This window comes from Puma concolor, chromosome A1 (assembly GCF_028749965.1).
Source record: "Puma concolor isolate L17-30 chromosome A1, mPumCon1.1.hap2, whole genome shotgun sequence".
Classification (NCBI taxonomy): domain Eukaryota; kingdom Metazoa; phylum Chordata; class Mammalia; order Carnivora; family Felidae; genus Puma; species Puma concolor.
Window position 1 is genome coordinate 153,341,591 of NC_141667.1, and position 17,863 is coordinate 153,359,453.

Genomic DNA, 17,863 nt, shown 5'->3' on the forward strand with positions numbered 1-17,863 from the left:
ACGCTCAACTGACTGAGCTACCCAGGCGCCCCTAAGGATATTTTTTTTTAGATACAAAAAGGTGTCACCTGCATGTACAGATAGTTTTACTTCTTTATTTACAGTCTAGATGCCTTTCATTTTGTTGTTGATTATTGATTGAACCTCTTTACTTTTGTAGGTCTGTTCAGGTTTTCTATTTCTTCTGGGGTCAGTTTTGATAATTTGTGTATTTCTGTGAGTTTGTCCATTTTGTCTGGGTTGTCCAATTTGTTGGCATACAATTGTTCATGGTATTCTCTTACCATGCTTTTAATTTCTCTAAGATCTGTACTGATGTCCCCACATTTATTTCTGTTTTAATAATTTGAGACTTCAAACTTTCCGGGTCAGTCTAACTAAAGGTTTGTCAATTTTGTGGATTTTTTAAAATGTCCTTTGTTCTTTCTATTGCTTATTTATTCTCTATTTCATTTGTCTCCACTCCAGTCTTTATTTCCTTCCTTCTTCTAACTTGGGGTTTTGCTTACTCTTTATAGGTTTGTTATAGTTTTATAGTTTTAAGCTTTATAGTTTTATGGTTTTTTAGAGAGAGAATGTGTGTGCATGTGAGGGGGCATGGGCAGAGGGAAAGAAAGAGAATCTTAAGCAGGTTCCACACTCAGTGTGGAGCTGGACGTGGGGCTCAATCCCATGTTCCTGAGATCATGACTAAAGCCGAAATCAAGAGTCAGACACTCAACCAACTGATCCACTCAGGTGCTCCATAGTTTCTTAAAGTGCGAAGTTAAGTTATTGATTTGTGCTCATCCGTTTTGACATAGACCTATAATATACAACTATCAGTACTACTTTCAGTGCACCTTAGTAGTCCTGAGGTGTTGTGTTTTCATTTCCATCTATCTCAAAATGTTTCCTAATTTTCCTTATAATTTTTTAAGAGTGCATTGTTTCATTTTGACAGGCTTGTGAATTTTCCAGTTTTCCTTCTATTATTGATTTCTAGCTTCACTCCACTGTGGTTGGAAAAGACTGTTTGTATTATTTCAATCTTTTTACATTTATTGAGACTTGTTTCCTGGCCTCTCCCATGCTCTGTGCTTTAGTGAAGTGTGTTTCCTGTTGTGGTTGGGTGAAGAGTTCTGTAGACTCAGCTGGGTCTGCTGGTGTGCACTGCTGTTTATTTAGTGAGCTCCTGTCTGGCTGTATGTCCATTACTGAAAGTGGGGCATTGAATTATCCAACTATTATTGTACGACTGTCTGTTTCTCTCTTTAATCAGTTGGTTTTCACTTCGTGTAGTTTGGTCTCTCCTGTGAGTTGTGCTTATGTTCATAGTTATCAGATCTTCTTGACGAGTTGACCCTTTTATCAACTTATGATGTCCTTAATCAATACATTATTCAACCAATATATAGTGTTTTGTAATGGTTTGCCTTAAAGTCTGTTCAGCCTGACAACATAAAAACCATCTTGTCTGGTTGCTCTTTGTAAGGAGCATATCTTTACTTTAAAATTATTTGTTTCAAAAAAACCCTATTTGTGTCTTTGGATCTAAAGTGAGTCTCTTGTAGACAGCATATATTTTTTTAATCTGTTTGCCAATCTCCACCTTTTAGTTGGAGAATTAAATCTATTAACAGTTAAATTAATATTTATAAGGAAGGCCTTCTACTATTTTTCTCTCTTTAAAATTTTTAAAAAATGTTTCTTTATTTTTGAGAGAGAGGGAGAGACAGAGGATGAACAGGAGGGGCAGAGAGAGAGGAGGACACAGAATTTGAAGCATACTCCAGGCTCTGAGCTGTCAGCACAGAGCTTGATGCAGGGCTTTAACTCATGCGCCATGAGATCATGACCTGAGCCAAAGCTGGACGCTCAACCGACTGAGCCACCCAAGCACCCTGTATTTTTCTCTTTTAATATGTCATATCTTTTTTGCTCCTTATTTTCTCTATTACCGGTTTTTACATTTAACTTATTTTTTTCTATTTTCATTTCCTTCTCACTTCTTTTTCTGTACTCAGAACTAAATATATATATTTACTATATTTAATTTAACATGACTTTATATATATTATATATATTTATGTACAATATTTACTCTTTTGTCTGTCTATATACCTTCCTACCTACCTACCTACCTACCTGTCTAGTTTTTTCTTAGTGTCTACTGTCTACTCTTAGTGGTTTTGACAGTTAACATCTTAACTTTATAATAATCAAGTTTAAAATTATACCATCTTAGTTTAAATAAGAAATTGCTTCTTTACAGCTCTGTGTGCACACACAAAGGACAGCTTTATGTTGTTATCATCATAAATTATGTCTTCATATACCAAATTTAGTCAGTTAACTTTATGGTTTTATAATTATTGCTCATGCATTTGCATTTTAAGTCATCTGGGAAAAAAGAATAGTTAAAAACTAAAAATACTGGCTTTTATATTTACCAGTGTCCTTTACTGGTAAATATATTTACTCTTGTCCTTTATTTTTACATATGATTTTAAGTTACTGTCAGTGTTTTTTCATCTAAACCTGAAATGCCTATTTACCATTTCTTGCAGGGTAGTTATAATGCAACAAAATCCTGTGTTTGTTTGACTGGGAATGTATTAATTTCTCCTTCACTCTTAGGGATGGTTTTGTCAGAGATTAAGTTCTTGGTTGATAGTTTTTTTTTTTCACTGAGAAGTTTAAACACATCACCCATTACCTTCTGACCTCTATGGTTTCTGAAGGGAAATACGCTGTCACTCTTAGTAGGAGTCCTTGTATGTGACAACTGGCTTTTCTCTTTCTGCTTTCAAGATTCTTTTTGTTTTTGGCTCTTGACAATTTTGATATAATCTCTCCGTGTGGCTCTCCATTAGTTTGTCTTGCTTGGAGTTTGTTGAACTTCTTGGATGTTAATTTTAGAGATTTTTGATCATTTTTTTCTTAAACATCTCGGTGCCTCTTCCTCTTGCCCTCTCCCTATAAATATCCCCCATGTGCATATATTGCCCAATGGGCATCTAAGGCTCTGTTCATTTTTCTTCATTCTTATTTCTTTCTGCTCCTCATACTGTATAATTTCAAGAGACCTATGTTCAAATGTGCTAATTCTTCCTTCTGTGTGCTCAAAGCAGATGCTGAATCCCTCTAGTGACTTTCCATTTCAGTTATACTTTTCAAATATAGAATTTCTATTTAGTTTTAGAAATCTATCTTGTTATTGATATTCTCTACTTGGTGAGACATTTTCCTCAAACATTACTTTATTCTATGAGAAATGATTTCCTTCGGTTCTCTGAACATATTTTAAATAGATGACATAATGACTTTGACTGGTGAGATAGTATCTGGGTGTTCTCAGGGACAGTTCCTGTTGACTGCTTCCCTTCCTGTAACAGGCCATGCTTCTTTGCATGCCATGTCATTCTTTGTTGATAAGTGGAATGTTAAATAATATAACATGGGAACTTGAGTTCAGATTCTCCAACCCCTCCCCCAGGTTGTTGTTGTTGCTTTTTGTTATTGTTGCTGTTGTTTGTGTGTCCAGTGACTTTTCTGAACGACTTCTGTGAAGTATGCATTTTTGTGCTGTGTGAACCACTGAAGTCTCTGATTGGTTAGTTTATTGGTCAGCTAATGGTTTTGTAGTGATTTCCTTAGATGCCAGTAACCAAGAGGTCTCCCAGTTCTTGCCAAGGGCCATTGTGTTGTTACATGCATATGCCACTCAGCAAGGCAGTTTCTGAATTTACACTTGTCTTTACTTTATGCTTTACAGCCTCAAGGTTAGCCTGATGTGTGACTTTAGGGCCTACTCAAGTGTTTCCTGAGTATACATATATATATGTGGACTTCTAGATGCCCAGGGATGTGCCAGAGCTTTCCAAAGCCCTCTATGGACATCTCATTCTTCAGCTTTTCCTTGTAAGCTGATTAGTTAGCCTCTTCTCTGCCTGACTGTGACCCCACTTCGAGCAGCCATGATCATTAGTGCATGTGATTGTTTTCAACAAATGCCAATGGGGAAAAGGCTGTTTGCATGGGATGGCCTTCTGTTTAGGTTTGAATAATAAGGAAAGAAGGAATGAAGACAGACAGATAGACAGACAGACAGACAGGCTTGTGAGTGGAGTTTTCCAGTGAACCACCAATAGGTCAAATAATGATAATTCCCTGGGAATGGGCTGTGAAAGAGCTCTTGTCTCATTCTACTCCCTCATGTGGGTTCCAAGTGCCAGTGTTCCCTGTGATTGTGGACTATTGGTTTTCCAGGCTACCTCAGAGTTAGGGAGGAGAGTATGAGGATTGGGTATGTTAAAACACCACAAATCTTGATGTTCTTACTGAGATTCAGCTGTTTTCCTTGAGTACATGCCTCCTAGATTGCTGCAAGCCTTCCGTTAATTTCCAGAACACTAAAAAAGTTGACTGCAACAATTTTGCAAGGTTTATGCAATTTTTAAAAAGTTATTTTGCCATTTTTGCTGACATCTCTTTGAGTGATTTTAAAATATTTAACCAGCATTGTAATCCTGGGATTAAGGCTACTTGATTGTGGTTTGTTATTCTTTTTACCTGTTTCTGATTCAATGTGATGCTGTTTGGTTGAGTATTTTTATATTTATTTTCTTAAGGAATTCTGGCTTGTAGTATTCTTATACTGTCTTTGTCTGGTTTTGTCACCAGAGTAATGCTGGCCTCACAAAATAGGTTGGAAAGAGTTATCTTCTCATCTGTTTTCTGTGAGAGATTGTGTAGAATCAATGTGATTTCTCTTCCTTCTTTTTTTAATTTTTAATTTTTTTTTATTTTGAGAGAGAAAGAGAGAGAAAGAGAGAGAGAGAAAGGCCAAGTGGGGGAGGGACAGAGAGAGAGGGAGACACAGAATACGAAGCAGGCTCCGAACTGTCAGCACAGAGCCCGACACGGGGCTTGAACCCACAAACTGCGAGATCATGACCTGAGCCGAAGTCAGATGCTTAACCAACTGAGCCACACAGGCGCCCCTTCTCTTCCTTCTTTATTTTTGTTTTTTTAGTTATTTCCCTGATAAAGTCAGTGAAGTCTTCCTAACCTAGAAATTTGTTTCTTTAGAAGATTTAAATTTTGAAAACATTTTATTTATAGTGATGAAACTGTTCAAGTTACCTATTTCCTCTTGGGCAAGTTTTAGTAGTTTGTGGTTTTTGAGGAATTGTTTTGTCTCATCAAATTTGTTTAATTTATGTGCATAGAGTTGCTTATAATGTTTTCTTATTATACTTTTAATGCCAGCAGGGTCTGGGAGATGTTCTGTTCCATTCCTGACATTGTTAGTTTAGGTCTTTTCTCTTTTTTCTTTACTAGTCTTGTTAGAGATTTATCAATTTTACTGATCTTTTCAAAGAACCAGATATGGTTTTCATTGATTTTCTCTATTTTTTTCAATCTAACTGATTTCTGTTCTTATCTTTATTACTTTTCTTTCCACTTGCTCTTGGTTTATTTGCTTCTAATTTCTTAAGGTGGAAGTATAGATTACTGATTGAATTTTTTCTTTTCTATTAAAAATATTTAATAGTGTTAAAATTTCACTAAGCATTGCTTTAAATTTATCCTACAAATTTTGATATGTTGATTTTCATTGTTGTTCACTTTAAAATATTTACTAATTTCCTTTGAGACTTCTTTGACTTCTATATTTTTCAGAAGCATGCTCTTATCTTTCTGTTATTGACTTCCAGTCTAATTCCATTTTGGTCATACATACATACATACATACATACATACTTTGTATTACTTCAATTTAAAAAATGTTTTAGAAATTTCTTTTCTGAACTACTATGGCCTATGTTGGTAAATGTTCCATGTATAGTTGAAGGGAAGGTATATTCTGTTGCTGTTGGGTGGAATGCCTTACAAATATGAGTTAGGTCATGCTGGTTGATGGTTTGATTCTTCTATACCCCTGATGATCTTCTGTCTACTAGTTCAATCAATTGTTGTGTGAAGAGTGTTGAAAACTTCAGCTATACATGTGGGCTATTTTACTTTCAGTTCTGTCAGTTTTTACTTTGCATGTGTTGAAGCTCTGTTGTCAGGGGCTTACTCATTTAGTATTGTTATGCATTCTTTGTAAATGTAACTCTTTTGGGGCGCCTGGGTGGTGCAGTCGGTTAAGCGTCCGACTTCAGCCAGGTCACGATCTCGCGGTCTGGGAGTTCGAGCCCCGCGTCGGGCTCTGGGCTGATGGCTCAGAGCCTGGAGCCTGTTTCCGATTCTGTGTCTCCCTCTCTCTCTGCCCTTCCCCCGTTCATGCTCTGTCTCTCTCTGTCCCAAAAATAAATAAACGTTGAAAAAAAAAAATTAAAAAAAAAATGTAACTCTTTTATCTTTATAATATCTCTGGTAATTTTCTTGGCTCAAAGGTTTACTTTATTTTAATTTTAATATAATAATATTAATATAAATTAATTTTAATATGATATTAATATAAATATTCCAGTTTTGTTTTGATTACTGCTTGCACTGTGTATATTTTTAAAATTCTTTTATTTTTACCTACACATATTTGAAGTGGGTTTCTTGTAGCTAACATAAAGTTGGTACATTTTAAAAAATCAATTCTGACAATTTCTATCTTGTAATCAGTGTGTTTACACTATATCCATTTAATGAAATAATTGGTATGTTTCGGCCTACTATTTTATTATTTGCTTCTATTTTTTCTCTTTTTCCCTTTTTTTCACATTTCCTGCATTTTTGGGTCATTTGGCATGTTTTTAGTATTCCATTTTAATTTGTCTGTTGTGGTTCTATGTATATTTTTGTGTGGTCACCCTAGGGATTGTGTTAAATATATTCAACTCCTTAGAATCATTATTTTACTACTTCAATTGGGATGTAGAACTTTTTTTTAAATTTTTTTCTTTTTTTTAAATTTTTTTTTTCAACGTTTCTTTATTTTTGGGACAGAGAAAGACAGAGAATGAACGGGGGAGGGGCAGAGAGAGAGGGAGACACAGAATCGGAAACAGGCTCCAGGCTCTGAGCCATCAGCCCAGAGCCTGATGCGGGGCTCGAACTCCCGGACCGCGAGATCGTGATCTGGCTGAAGTCGGACGCTTAACCGACTGCGCCACCCAGGCGCCCCTGGGATGTAGAACTTTTATCAGTTTGTAGGTCCTTTTACTCTCCCACCATTATGTTATTAGTTGTTTTATGCACTATGTCTACCATTGAAAACCTCATCAGACAATGTGGTAATTCTTGATTTCAATGATCAAATATATTCCAAAGATTTCAATGGAAGAAGAATAGTCTATTTTGTTTCACCAGTGTATTAGTCAACTCAGGCTTCCATAACAAAAGGCCACAGGGAAAGCCTGGGTGGTTCAGTCGCTTAAGGGTCTGGTTCTTGATATCAGGGTCATGAGTTCAAGTCCTGCATTGGGCTCTGTGCTGGGCTTGAAGCCTACTTAAAAATACACACACACACACACACACACACACACACACACACACACACATACACACACGCACACACACCACAGATTGTGTGGTGTATACAACATAAATTTATTTTCTCATAGTTCTGGAAGCTAGAAGCCCAAGATCAAGGTGCCAGCTTGGCCATGTACTGGTGAGGCCTCCTTTTCTGGCCTGGTTTCTGTGGGTTTATGGAGGGCAAGAGAGATCTCTGGTATCTCTCTCTTATAAAGGTGCCAGTCCTATTGTTTTAGGGTCTCACCCTTATGAACTCTTTTAACCATAATTAACTCCTTAAGGGTCCTAATGCCAAAATTGGGGGTTAGGACTTCAACAAATGGATCATGGGAGGGAAGACAGTTCATAGTCCATAACACCCAAATATTTACCATGTGTGTTGGTCTTCCTTAATTCCTGATGCTCTGAATCTTCCTACAATGTCATTTCCCTTAGTGATTCTTGTAGAGGCGATTGGCTGACAGTGAGTTTTCTTAACTTCCCTTCATACAGAATGTCTTTATTTTATCCTCATTCCTGAAGGATATTTTTGCTAGATACAGAATTCTGGGCTGATGGTTCTTTCTTTCAGCACTAATTTTCGATGAGAAAAATTCATGGTCACTCAAGCTGTTCCCCTACAAATCATGGGTTTGTATTCTCTGCCTGCTTTCAAGAGTCTTTGTCTTTTAATTTTCAGTGGCTCTGAAATGGTGTGTCTAGGTGTGGATTTCTTTGGATTTATTCTGTCTGAGATTTACTGGGCTCTCATAATCTGGTTAATGTCTTTTACCAAATTTGAAAAGGTTTGAACTACTGTTTCTTGAAAATATTTTTCTGACCTTTACTCCTCTCTTTCCAGGACTGATGAGATGAATTTCAGTCCTTTTGGTTTCATCCCATAGATCCCTGAGGCTCTATCTAAAAACTCCCTTTCTTGCTCTTGTTTAGATGGAATAATTTCCATTGATTTATCTTCAAGTTCAGTAAGTCTTCTGTTGTCTGGATTCTGCTACTGAGCCCATTCAGTGAGTTATTTCAATTATTTTATTTCCCCACTTGTAAAAGGTCCATTTGGGTTTTTATATCTTGTTTTTCTTTGTTGAGAGTTTCTGTCTTTCCATTTCTTTCAAGAGTATTTGCTTTCATTTGTTGGAGCATTTTTGTAATAGTTGCTTGAAAATCTTTGTCAGATATTTCCAGCATCTGTGTCATTTTGACATTGGTATCTGTTAATAGTCTTCTCCTATGCATGTGAACTGAGAGCTTCCTGGTTTTTCAGGGGGCTGTTTTGGATGGCATCCCGTATATACTGAATGGTATGTTTTGAAACCCTGAGTCTTACATTTAATGAGGGATGTTGATCTTAGTAAAGCTGGAAATAGGCCTTGTTGAGTTCAGGCTATGGGTTCCTGCCAACTCCCCGTAGATTGTTTTCTTTACAGAGACTTTGCAGTGCCATTTGAATCTGTCCTGAATGTGCCCACCTAGTGGTAGGTGTGGCTCTGGACAGTGGCCTCTGCACAGTTCAGAGTTCAAAATTTTTGGTTTGGTTTTTGGGGTCATATTCACTCAAATGTGACTCAATGTTGATCCCTGGCATTTCTGGACAACCACCTGTTCCAGATCTTCTGTCTTCTTTTTCAGGTCTTTAGTTGGGAAGCTGGAGCTCTAGGCATGTTATTGTGATACTTGCTTTTAATGGTCCCACCTGCACCGGTGTCCAGTGGCAGAATGATAGAAAAGAGAAATATCAGTGTCCTCCTTCAGTTGCATAGGAATACTATATTCTATACCCTCAGTGTTCTAGGGGTCTCTAATCTTCATGGGCTGGAGCATGAGAGCATGGAGAAAAAATGGGGTATCTTCCATTCTCTCTCAGCACTTGGGGTTCTCTTCCCTAAGTTTTGGGAGAGGGATGGGGACCTGCTTCTGGATGTTGAGCTGCCTTGAGTGCAGGCAAGGGGGGAAAGGTAGACTCACTTCTGGTTTGGTGGACTTTGAATTCTGTTTTTTCTCCCCAATCTGCCTGCTGCTGCTTACTTTGAGAATCTTCAGATGGCTGCTCCATGGCCCTGTGACTGCATTTGGTGACTGAAACAGGGTGGCGTGTTTATGCCCAGAACTGGAACCAAGTGCAGGTGTTTTTGTAAAAATATGGGTTTTAATTTTCTGTAACTATGTAGATGGACCCAAACTTTGGCATTTCTAGTGTGGGACAAATCCTAAGCATCCTTTCAGGGATATTTATAACTCATTCAGGTGAATTTTGAAGGCAAAACACTGTAGCTGGGGGCCTCATGGTGTGGGCTCAGCTGTGGGGTCAGAGTAATCATGGAGGGCTCCCACATGTGCTTCTTCCTGGGCACAGATAGTGGCAGGCCATCTCAAACACACACACATACACATGCATGCACATTTAAACACATACATGCTCATCCATACACACATGCATAGACATACATATACCCATGTACATAAACACATATACATGCTCACAACACACATACACACATGCATAGACATATATTCATGTAAATTTCAATGCACATACACACTCACAAACATATATACACACAAACATACATACATGACACATATACATATACATACATGCATATTTTTAAAGTTCGTTTATTTTTGAGAGAGAGAGAGACAAAGTGGGGAAAGTGCAGAGAGAGAGGGAGACACAGAGTCCAAAAGCAGGCTCCAGGCTCTGAGCTGTCAGCACAGAGCCTGATGTGGGACTTGAACCCACAAACCATGAGATCATGACCTGAGCCGAGGTCAGATGCTTAACCAACTGAGCCACCCAGGCGTCCTCATACATGCACATTTAAACACATACAACAACATACACACGTTTAAACACATGTACAAAGACATGCACAAACATATATGTGCACATACAACCGTACATGCATACCCCCACATATATACACATAGACACACACACACACACACACACACACACACACACACACACACAGTGTGATCAGGAATGATTTCATGACATGCATATCAAAGAGACACAGTTTTCTTTAAGATTAGTCTGTGAGGACTCCTATGAAGTGAATGTCAGAAATAACAGAGACCTGGTGCAACCCCACCTTGGGGATGCAGCTGAGTCTGGGGCCACAAAATGAACAGGAGGTGCCTCACTGTACAGTATGAAAGTTGTGTGTTCAGCTGGTTATGGATAAAGGTGACAGTTGGCTGTGTGGTTAGGTGTTCTCTGCTTTCACATGGTAGTGTTTGTGAGGACTCATCTGGTGGTAGCCTCACGGGTGGAGAAATGATAGAGAGACCATGATTCCAAAAGCAAAGCTGTTGGCTGGAGGGCAGATGTGGCAGAAGCTCAGGTGGGCATGGCATCCACAAGAAGCATGCAGACTCCACTTAACCCATCTGGTCCCCAAGGACATCTTACTGCAGAGGTTTTGCTTCTGGAGATGTCCAAGTCAAACAGAGGCTGTGGTTGAGGGGACAGAGAGGGATGATGAGTGCATGAATTCGTGCTCATGTGGGTGTGGGCTGAGAAGCAGGAGACATAGATGAATCTTAAACCCATGTGTGAATACATAGATCTAGGGGTCACCATATGAGACATGGCAGGTAGACAGGAGCATATTTGCTGGAAGAAGCAGGTGACATGCTAGCCTGGGATGTCCAGGGGTGGTCAGCTATCTGGGCATGGTACTCAGTTGACACTGGTCTGGGGTTGGAGATTCAGGATTTGTTGTCATGTTTGTGGTGGGAGGGACTGGGGGAAGAAGTGGCGTGGAAGGAGTGGATGATGATGGGACCTCCCCCTGGGACACTGGGGGACATGAGACCATGTAGGGAGGGGCTTGGGGTGGGAGGAGAACCAAAGAATATTGAGGCTGACCACAGCCCCTGCCAGTCACTGCATAGATTTTTGGATCATCATCACTGCCTTCCATCCAGACACCTGTCCTAGGTGGTATCAGGTCACCAAGGACAGGTAGGTGAAATTCAGCCACCTGGATGCCTTATCTTTTTCTCCATGAAAAATATATTTAAGGCATAAAAATAGAACCATTTTTACTTTGGCTATTTGAATTTTAAAAAAATATTATAAATCCAATTAAAAATCTTGTAACTCAAGGATAGTGCCCATTCTTGGTGATAGCATGTAAAGAATTCTCCCTGAAAATACCAATGCTTTGATGTGCAGGCCAAAAACCAAGAGTTCCACTGACTTCTGTTGAGAAAATAGGCATTCCTGAAGCAGAAAGTCCCTAGTGCATGAAATTAAATAATCTCATGTGGAAAGGTAGACTTATAAACACCCCATCTGGATTTGGGGTTCCAGCAGTACTGTGGACTTCTGTAATGTGAAAACTCTCCCATCATAGACATCTTAAAATGTGGGACAGAATGTAATAAAGTCAAGTTAAGTTAACATCTGGACTGGCAAGACGAAAAAGGAACATTTCTAGGTGCTAGGAAGGAAGAGGCACTAAGAAACTAAAGCAATGGGTGATGAGTTGGTGCACAATTGCTGTGGGGGACTTTGGGTCCCAGGGATCTGCATCTGACTTACACCACCAGCTTGCAAATAGGCTGTGGGAGCAAAAAGGAAGTGGAACAGAAAACAGCATACAAGGATGGAAACATTGTAAAACCACATCATTAAAGAAAAGATGGACCAATAAAGCAATATGCCTTGAGCTCAGGGAGATTATAGGGCATTTGTCTTTCTGCCTTGGCCCAGATGGGTGGGTTACCTCACCACCGAGGCCACACTTAATACCACTGGCTAAGGAAACCATGCTAGATGCACTCACAATAAAATTCATCTAAGCACCGGAGGAATAATCCTACATAGAAGAGAGTTGGAAGTCACAGTAATGATCAGGATTAGACCACCCGGGGACCTCAGATAATAAAACAACTATCTGAAAGAGTATTGAAATAAGCATACTTAAAATGAGTTATATGGGAGACTTGAAAATGTAAGAAAAAAGTAAAATAGTAAGAAAAAGAATAGGCAGATTCAAAAAAGAACCAAATGAATGGGAAGCACATTTGGAAAGCTTCTTGAATGGGAAACACATTTATGATAAACAATTTAGTGGAGCGATAAGTAGCAAATTAGACATAGCTGAAGAAAAATCACTGAATTGGAAGATAGATTTGGGGAAGTTACTCAGAATGAAGCAGAGATTTAAAAAAATGAGATAATGACAGATGTGGGGAAGAGAAGCAGAAGGCCACACATGTGTCTAAAAGGACTTTTAGGAGAGACTGAGGAAGAAGAAATAATGAAAGAAATCACGTAGGTAATTTTTAGCACTGATTGAAGATGTGAATCCTAAGCTTCAGGATTTACAAGTGATCATGAGGAATGTAGGGAACATAAGTCCACAGATAGACACATCACAGTGAACCACAGAAAAATAAAGATTAATGGGAGGGCAGTTATCCTTCCTGCAGATTTGTCAACAGCAATGAAGAGCACAAAGAAGGCATCACCTTCAATGTACTGGGGAAGATACTGTCAACTGGAATTCTGTATCCAGCCAAACTATCATTCAAAATTCAGAATGAAATAGAAATGTTTTCAGGAAGCAAATGGAGAGAATTTACCATCACAAAACCTTTCTGGAAAAAAATGCTGATGGATATACGTCAAAAGGAAGAAAATTTAGTCTAGAGTGAACAAGTGGGTCCTAGAAGTAATGTGATGTGAAGCAAAAGAAGTAAGTTAATAAAAACCACATCCAGTCTCAAGGACAGGGGTTTGATTATAGGAATGGTGATTGGCTTGCTAGAAGTTACAGATTGCGTTAGAAATCATTGTGTGTGTGTTCTTGTGCCTTGGGCATCACCCACTCTTGGTGACAGTGCACAAGAAATTCTCCCTGAAAATACCTGTGCTTTGATGTACAAGTGACAAGATATGCCTCCATTTGTTAGGATAATTATGGTATCACAAATGGTAAATGCCTAATCCTGTAACACGACACATACTGACCTGGAAATTATTTGACCTGGAGCCTTCAGATTCTGAGAAACAACCTGTTCTTTGCTTTATGCATCTCCTGAGTATGGAATTCTCTGTGTGGAGGGATCCAAGCAAGGCAGGCTTGTGCCCAAGGAATCCTGGTTTTGAGACCCAGAAGGTGGGCCCTTATTCAGTTCTAGACATTTAATTGTCCATTCCTATCCCCAGAACCTGTATTGGTGTTTGCCAAGGGACAGACAACACACAGTGAGGTACAGACCAAGGCGGGGGCCAGTGCCACACTGAGCTGTGAGGTGGCCCAGGACAAGACGGAGGTGACGTGGTACAAGGACGGGAAGAAGCTGAGTGCAAGCTCCAGAGTGCGTGTGGAGGCCAAGGGCTGCAGCAGGAGGCTGGTGGTGCAGCAGACGGCAAAGGCGGATGCGGGGGAGTACAGCTGTGAGGCTGCGGGGGAGAAGGTCTCCTTCCACCTGGATGTCATTGGTGAGTTCCTTGACGTCTGTCTTATGCTCCTTAAGCTAGTTGTTAAGGATTGGGGTGTGCACAGGTGACATCTAATGGTCTATTTTGTCATCATGCTTTCATATAGCTAGCAGTTATTAATTATATACCCATGGCAGCATTTTACGAATGCTTCTTGTCTTTTCACTTGTGCAAACATTACAACAACCTCAGAGGAGGAATTCTGAATATTCTCATTGTAATATGAACTAAGAAAATTCTATAACTTGCTGATATTCACACAGCCAGAAAACCTAAGAGCCAGGGTTTGGGCCCAATATTCTGAGATTATTTATTTACTTTTTCTGCTTGAAAAACTTTTATCATGCATATTTATTTTGGTAGGTATTCTGGCACTTTAATTTCTTTTTTTGCTTATTTGAAAAAGTATTTATTTTGTCTTCAATTCTGAGGCCTATTTTCTCTGGGTATCAAGTTACATATGTAAATACAGTGGACTCTTGATCAGCATGGGTTTACACTCCACAGGTCCACTTATATGCGGATTTTTTCTATAAATACAGTACAGTATGTAAATGTGTTTTCTCTTCTTAATAACATTTCTCTGTAGCTTATTTCATTGTTAGAGTGTAGTCTATAATACACATATGATACAAAGTGTGTGTTAATTGACTATATCATCCGTGAGGCTTCCAGTCAACAGTAGGCTACTAGTAGTTACATTTTAGGGAAGTAAAAGTTATACATGAATTTTTTTTTTACTGCATGGTGGGTTGGCACCCTTAACCCTTGTGTTGTTAAGAGTCAATTTTATATATTTTCACATTTTAAAGATATCATTCCATTGTCTTCTAGGTTCCATATTTTCTCTTAGAACATCAACTGTCAGATCTGTTATATTCTCTCAAGGGTTTTCTTTTCTTTTCTTTCTTTTCTCCTGTTGCTTTTAAGATATTGTTTTTGGCCTTCAGAAGTTTTACTTTGATGAACCTGGATGTGGTTTTCTTTGTATTCGTACCGATTGAGGCTGTAGATCACCTTGAGTGTGTGGGTTTATGTCCTCATCAACCATAGGCTATCCTTGGCCTTTCTCTGTTCTGTCCTATCTCTCTCCTTTGTCAGAACTCTTGTTATATTTTATTTGACCTGTTTATGTTTCCCCACATATCTTGTTGCATCTTTCTCTCTGCCTCCTAATTATTTTTCTCTCTCTGCTTTATTCTGGGTATGTTGTTTACCTGCCTTCCAATTTTCTAATATTGTATTCTGCTATATCTAATGTGCTGTCCAACTCACTTATAGTGTGTTTACTATTTTCAAGTGATATAACTTCCATTTTTTGATTTCTTATAGATTCCAGACTCTGTAGTAAATTTTTCATGTTTGACCTTTTTTTTTTTTAAATTTCATTTTAAAACTGTATTAATCATGGCTGTATCCCAGTCTGAAAAAACAAAATAATCAATCATCTGATATTGTACTTTTTTCTTGTTTAGTTTTCTATTTACTCCTGTCTGTGGCACATCAGCAATGCTTCGATTGACTGTCAGATATTGCATGAGAAAACTTGTTATATGGATGATGCTATCTTATTCCAGAAAGAGGGTTGCTCTTTCCTGTGATAGGCAGGGAGAGGACAATCAAACTTTGGCTCATTCCAGGACCATGTTGACTTGGGACCACCTTGTAGTTTTGTTCAGGGTAGTCTGACTCTGGTGGGCTCAGAGCATGGAATCCCTGAGATCCTTCCTGCATGTACATACTTGAGTTTAATGGGATATACACAATTTTTTAAAAAACGATGATCTCAAGTGTTGGTAAGGATGTGGAGAATCTGAATTATCACACACTGTCAGTGGTAGAGTAAGTTGTCACAATCATTATTGAACACTCTTTGGAAATATCTATTAAAGCCAAATTTAGCCATATGTATGTACTAGCAGTTCTGTTTGTCCCCAAAGAGACATACAAGACTGTTCAAGGCAGCTTTTACTCATCATATCCCCAAATGGGAAATAGCCCAGATGAATCACAAGAGGTAAAGCAAACACAAGCTGAGGTGTTCATACAGTAGAAAACTATCCATGCATGCAGCAGCATGGGTAGATCTCACATTCTGTCAAGGGGAGGAAGACAGACCCAAAGAACACCCAATGGATCATGCATTCATGTGAAATCAAAGTCCAGGCAAAAGTAATTGATGGTGGCGGAGGTCAAGATAATGGTTACTTTTGGGCATGGTTAGTAGTGAGTGGGGAGATAGATGTTTTCTGTTTGTTGTTGTTTTGGTTCTGTGGGGACAGTCACACCAAACTCCACTGGGCTGTGCAAATGAATTAGTGCATTAATATGGGAGTTACACTGTGGTAAGGTAGTCTGTGGTGGACACACCATGTGCTGGGGATATAGGAGTGAACAACCCCACCTGCCCACAAGGGGTGGCTGTCACCTGGGAAGGACCATGAACTAGCAGAGACAGGTGATGGAACAGCCTCTGCCACCTTGCACCAGCCTTAGAAATTGCTCTTGAGTCAGGACACATCCAAATGTACACTTGGGGTGTAGGACAGGAGGCTTATGTTTACAAACACACTCCAGCAGTCTTCTGGGCATGTGATGGCATTTGCTCCAAGTAGAAAATTTACTGAACCCTGAGGCTTTCATTCCTGTGACCTAGGCTGGTGACAGATCTGTGTCTCTGAACCTGTGCATGCCTCTTTTTTCCCAGAGCGCTCGGCCATGTTTGCTAAGGGGCAGCCAGCATGCAGTAAGGTGCAGGCCAAGGCAGGGGCCAGTGCCACGCTGAGCTGCGAGGTGGCTCAGGACAAGACGGAGGTGACATGGTACAAGGATGGGAAGAAACTGAGTGCCAGCTCCAGAGTGCACATGGAGGCCAAAGGCTGCAGCAGGAAGCTGGTGGTGCAGCAGGCGGGGAAGGTGGATGCTGGGGAGTACAGCTGTGAGGCCGGGGGCCAGAAGGTGTCTTTCCACCTGGATGTCAAAGGTCAGTTCTTATGGGACTGTCATAGCCTGTGTGGAGGTGATGGGATTGGCTTACATCCCCAGCCAACCATGGTGCTCTTCCCACCAGACCTCATGTGTTCACATGGCCCATTCTCCCAATGCCCTTACCCATGGCTGGGCCAAGGGAGGTTGGGTGGGAAGGGTATGAACAGAAGGGAGATTGTGCTCCCAGAAACCCCAAGTGCTGTTTCCACACAGTAATGGCAGTTGTAAGTTCCCTGTATCTGCTCAGAAATTCCTGGGTGTTCTTTGGTACCTGGACCTCTGGCTGTTCCCTGCACTTGGAGTCTGAAGTAGACCAGGCATTTCTCACCCATGATACATGCATTTTCCTCTGCTTAATGTCCTGGCAGCTCCCAGGTGCCCTCATCTAGCCACATGTTGTTTCACCCTAGGGAGAGATGTTTGAATTTCATTAAACCAGGATAAGGAGTAATTTATTCCAGCCAATCATAATTGGATGTATCTCAGACAGAACTATGGACTATCAAAGTTTTAGGCATTCTGGGACACCCTTTCCTCCTTGCACATGGACACGGAAGTTATCTTGCACATGGACACGGATCTAGCAAAGTCTAGATCCCTGTTCTCTGCAATGTCTGCACAAAGCAAACTGAGAGCAGAGGGCTGACAGATATGTGATAGACACATGTGAAGTCTGGATTCTCTTTTTGAAGCAAATCTTGCTTCCCCTCTCTTAGAACATTCTGTGTCAGAATTCCCCTTGGGGTATGATTCATCGATTTAGAAATGGAAAAGAATAAGTGGCTTATCTTACACAAGCACACTTTGTTAAAGACGAGGTCTTTAACAGCTGCTGTCTGGTAAAGCAGCATTTCATACCATTTTCTAGAGACTTGTGTGTCTGTCCATTTCTGGCTGGTTCACAGAAAAGGGTCTGAACTAAATGTATTTTCCTTTCCTTATGAGTCTTTTTAAAAA

General features: G+C 39.7%; 1 protein-coding gene across 41 annotated transcripts in view; it reads left to right on the forward strand.

The window, feature by feature from the left end:
- Positions 1-17,863, forward strand: part of OBSCN (obscurin, cytoskeletal calmodulin and titin-interacting RhoGEF) — a 166,718-nt gene that overhangs the window by 16,607 nt on the left and 132,248 nt on the right. For all 41 annotated transcript variants that reach the window (XM_086707175.1, XM_086707103.1, XM_086707095.1 and 38 more), the window contains 2 exons: positions 13,643-13,918; positions 16,626-16,901. In XM_086707175.1, the coding sequence (XP_086563301.1) occupies positions 13,643-13,918; positions 16,626-16,901 (552 nt within the window). The remainder of the gene's footprint in view (positions 1-13,642; positions 13,919-16,625; positions 16,902-17,863) is intronic.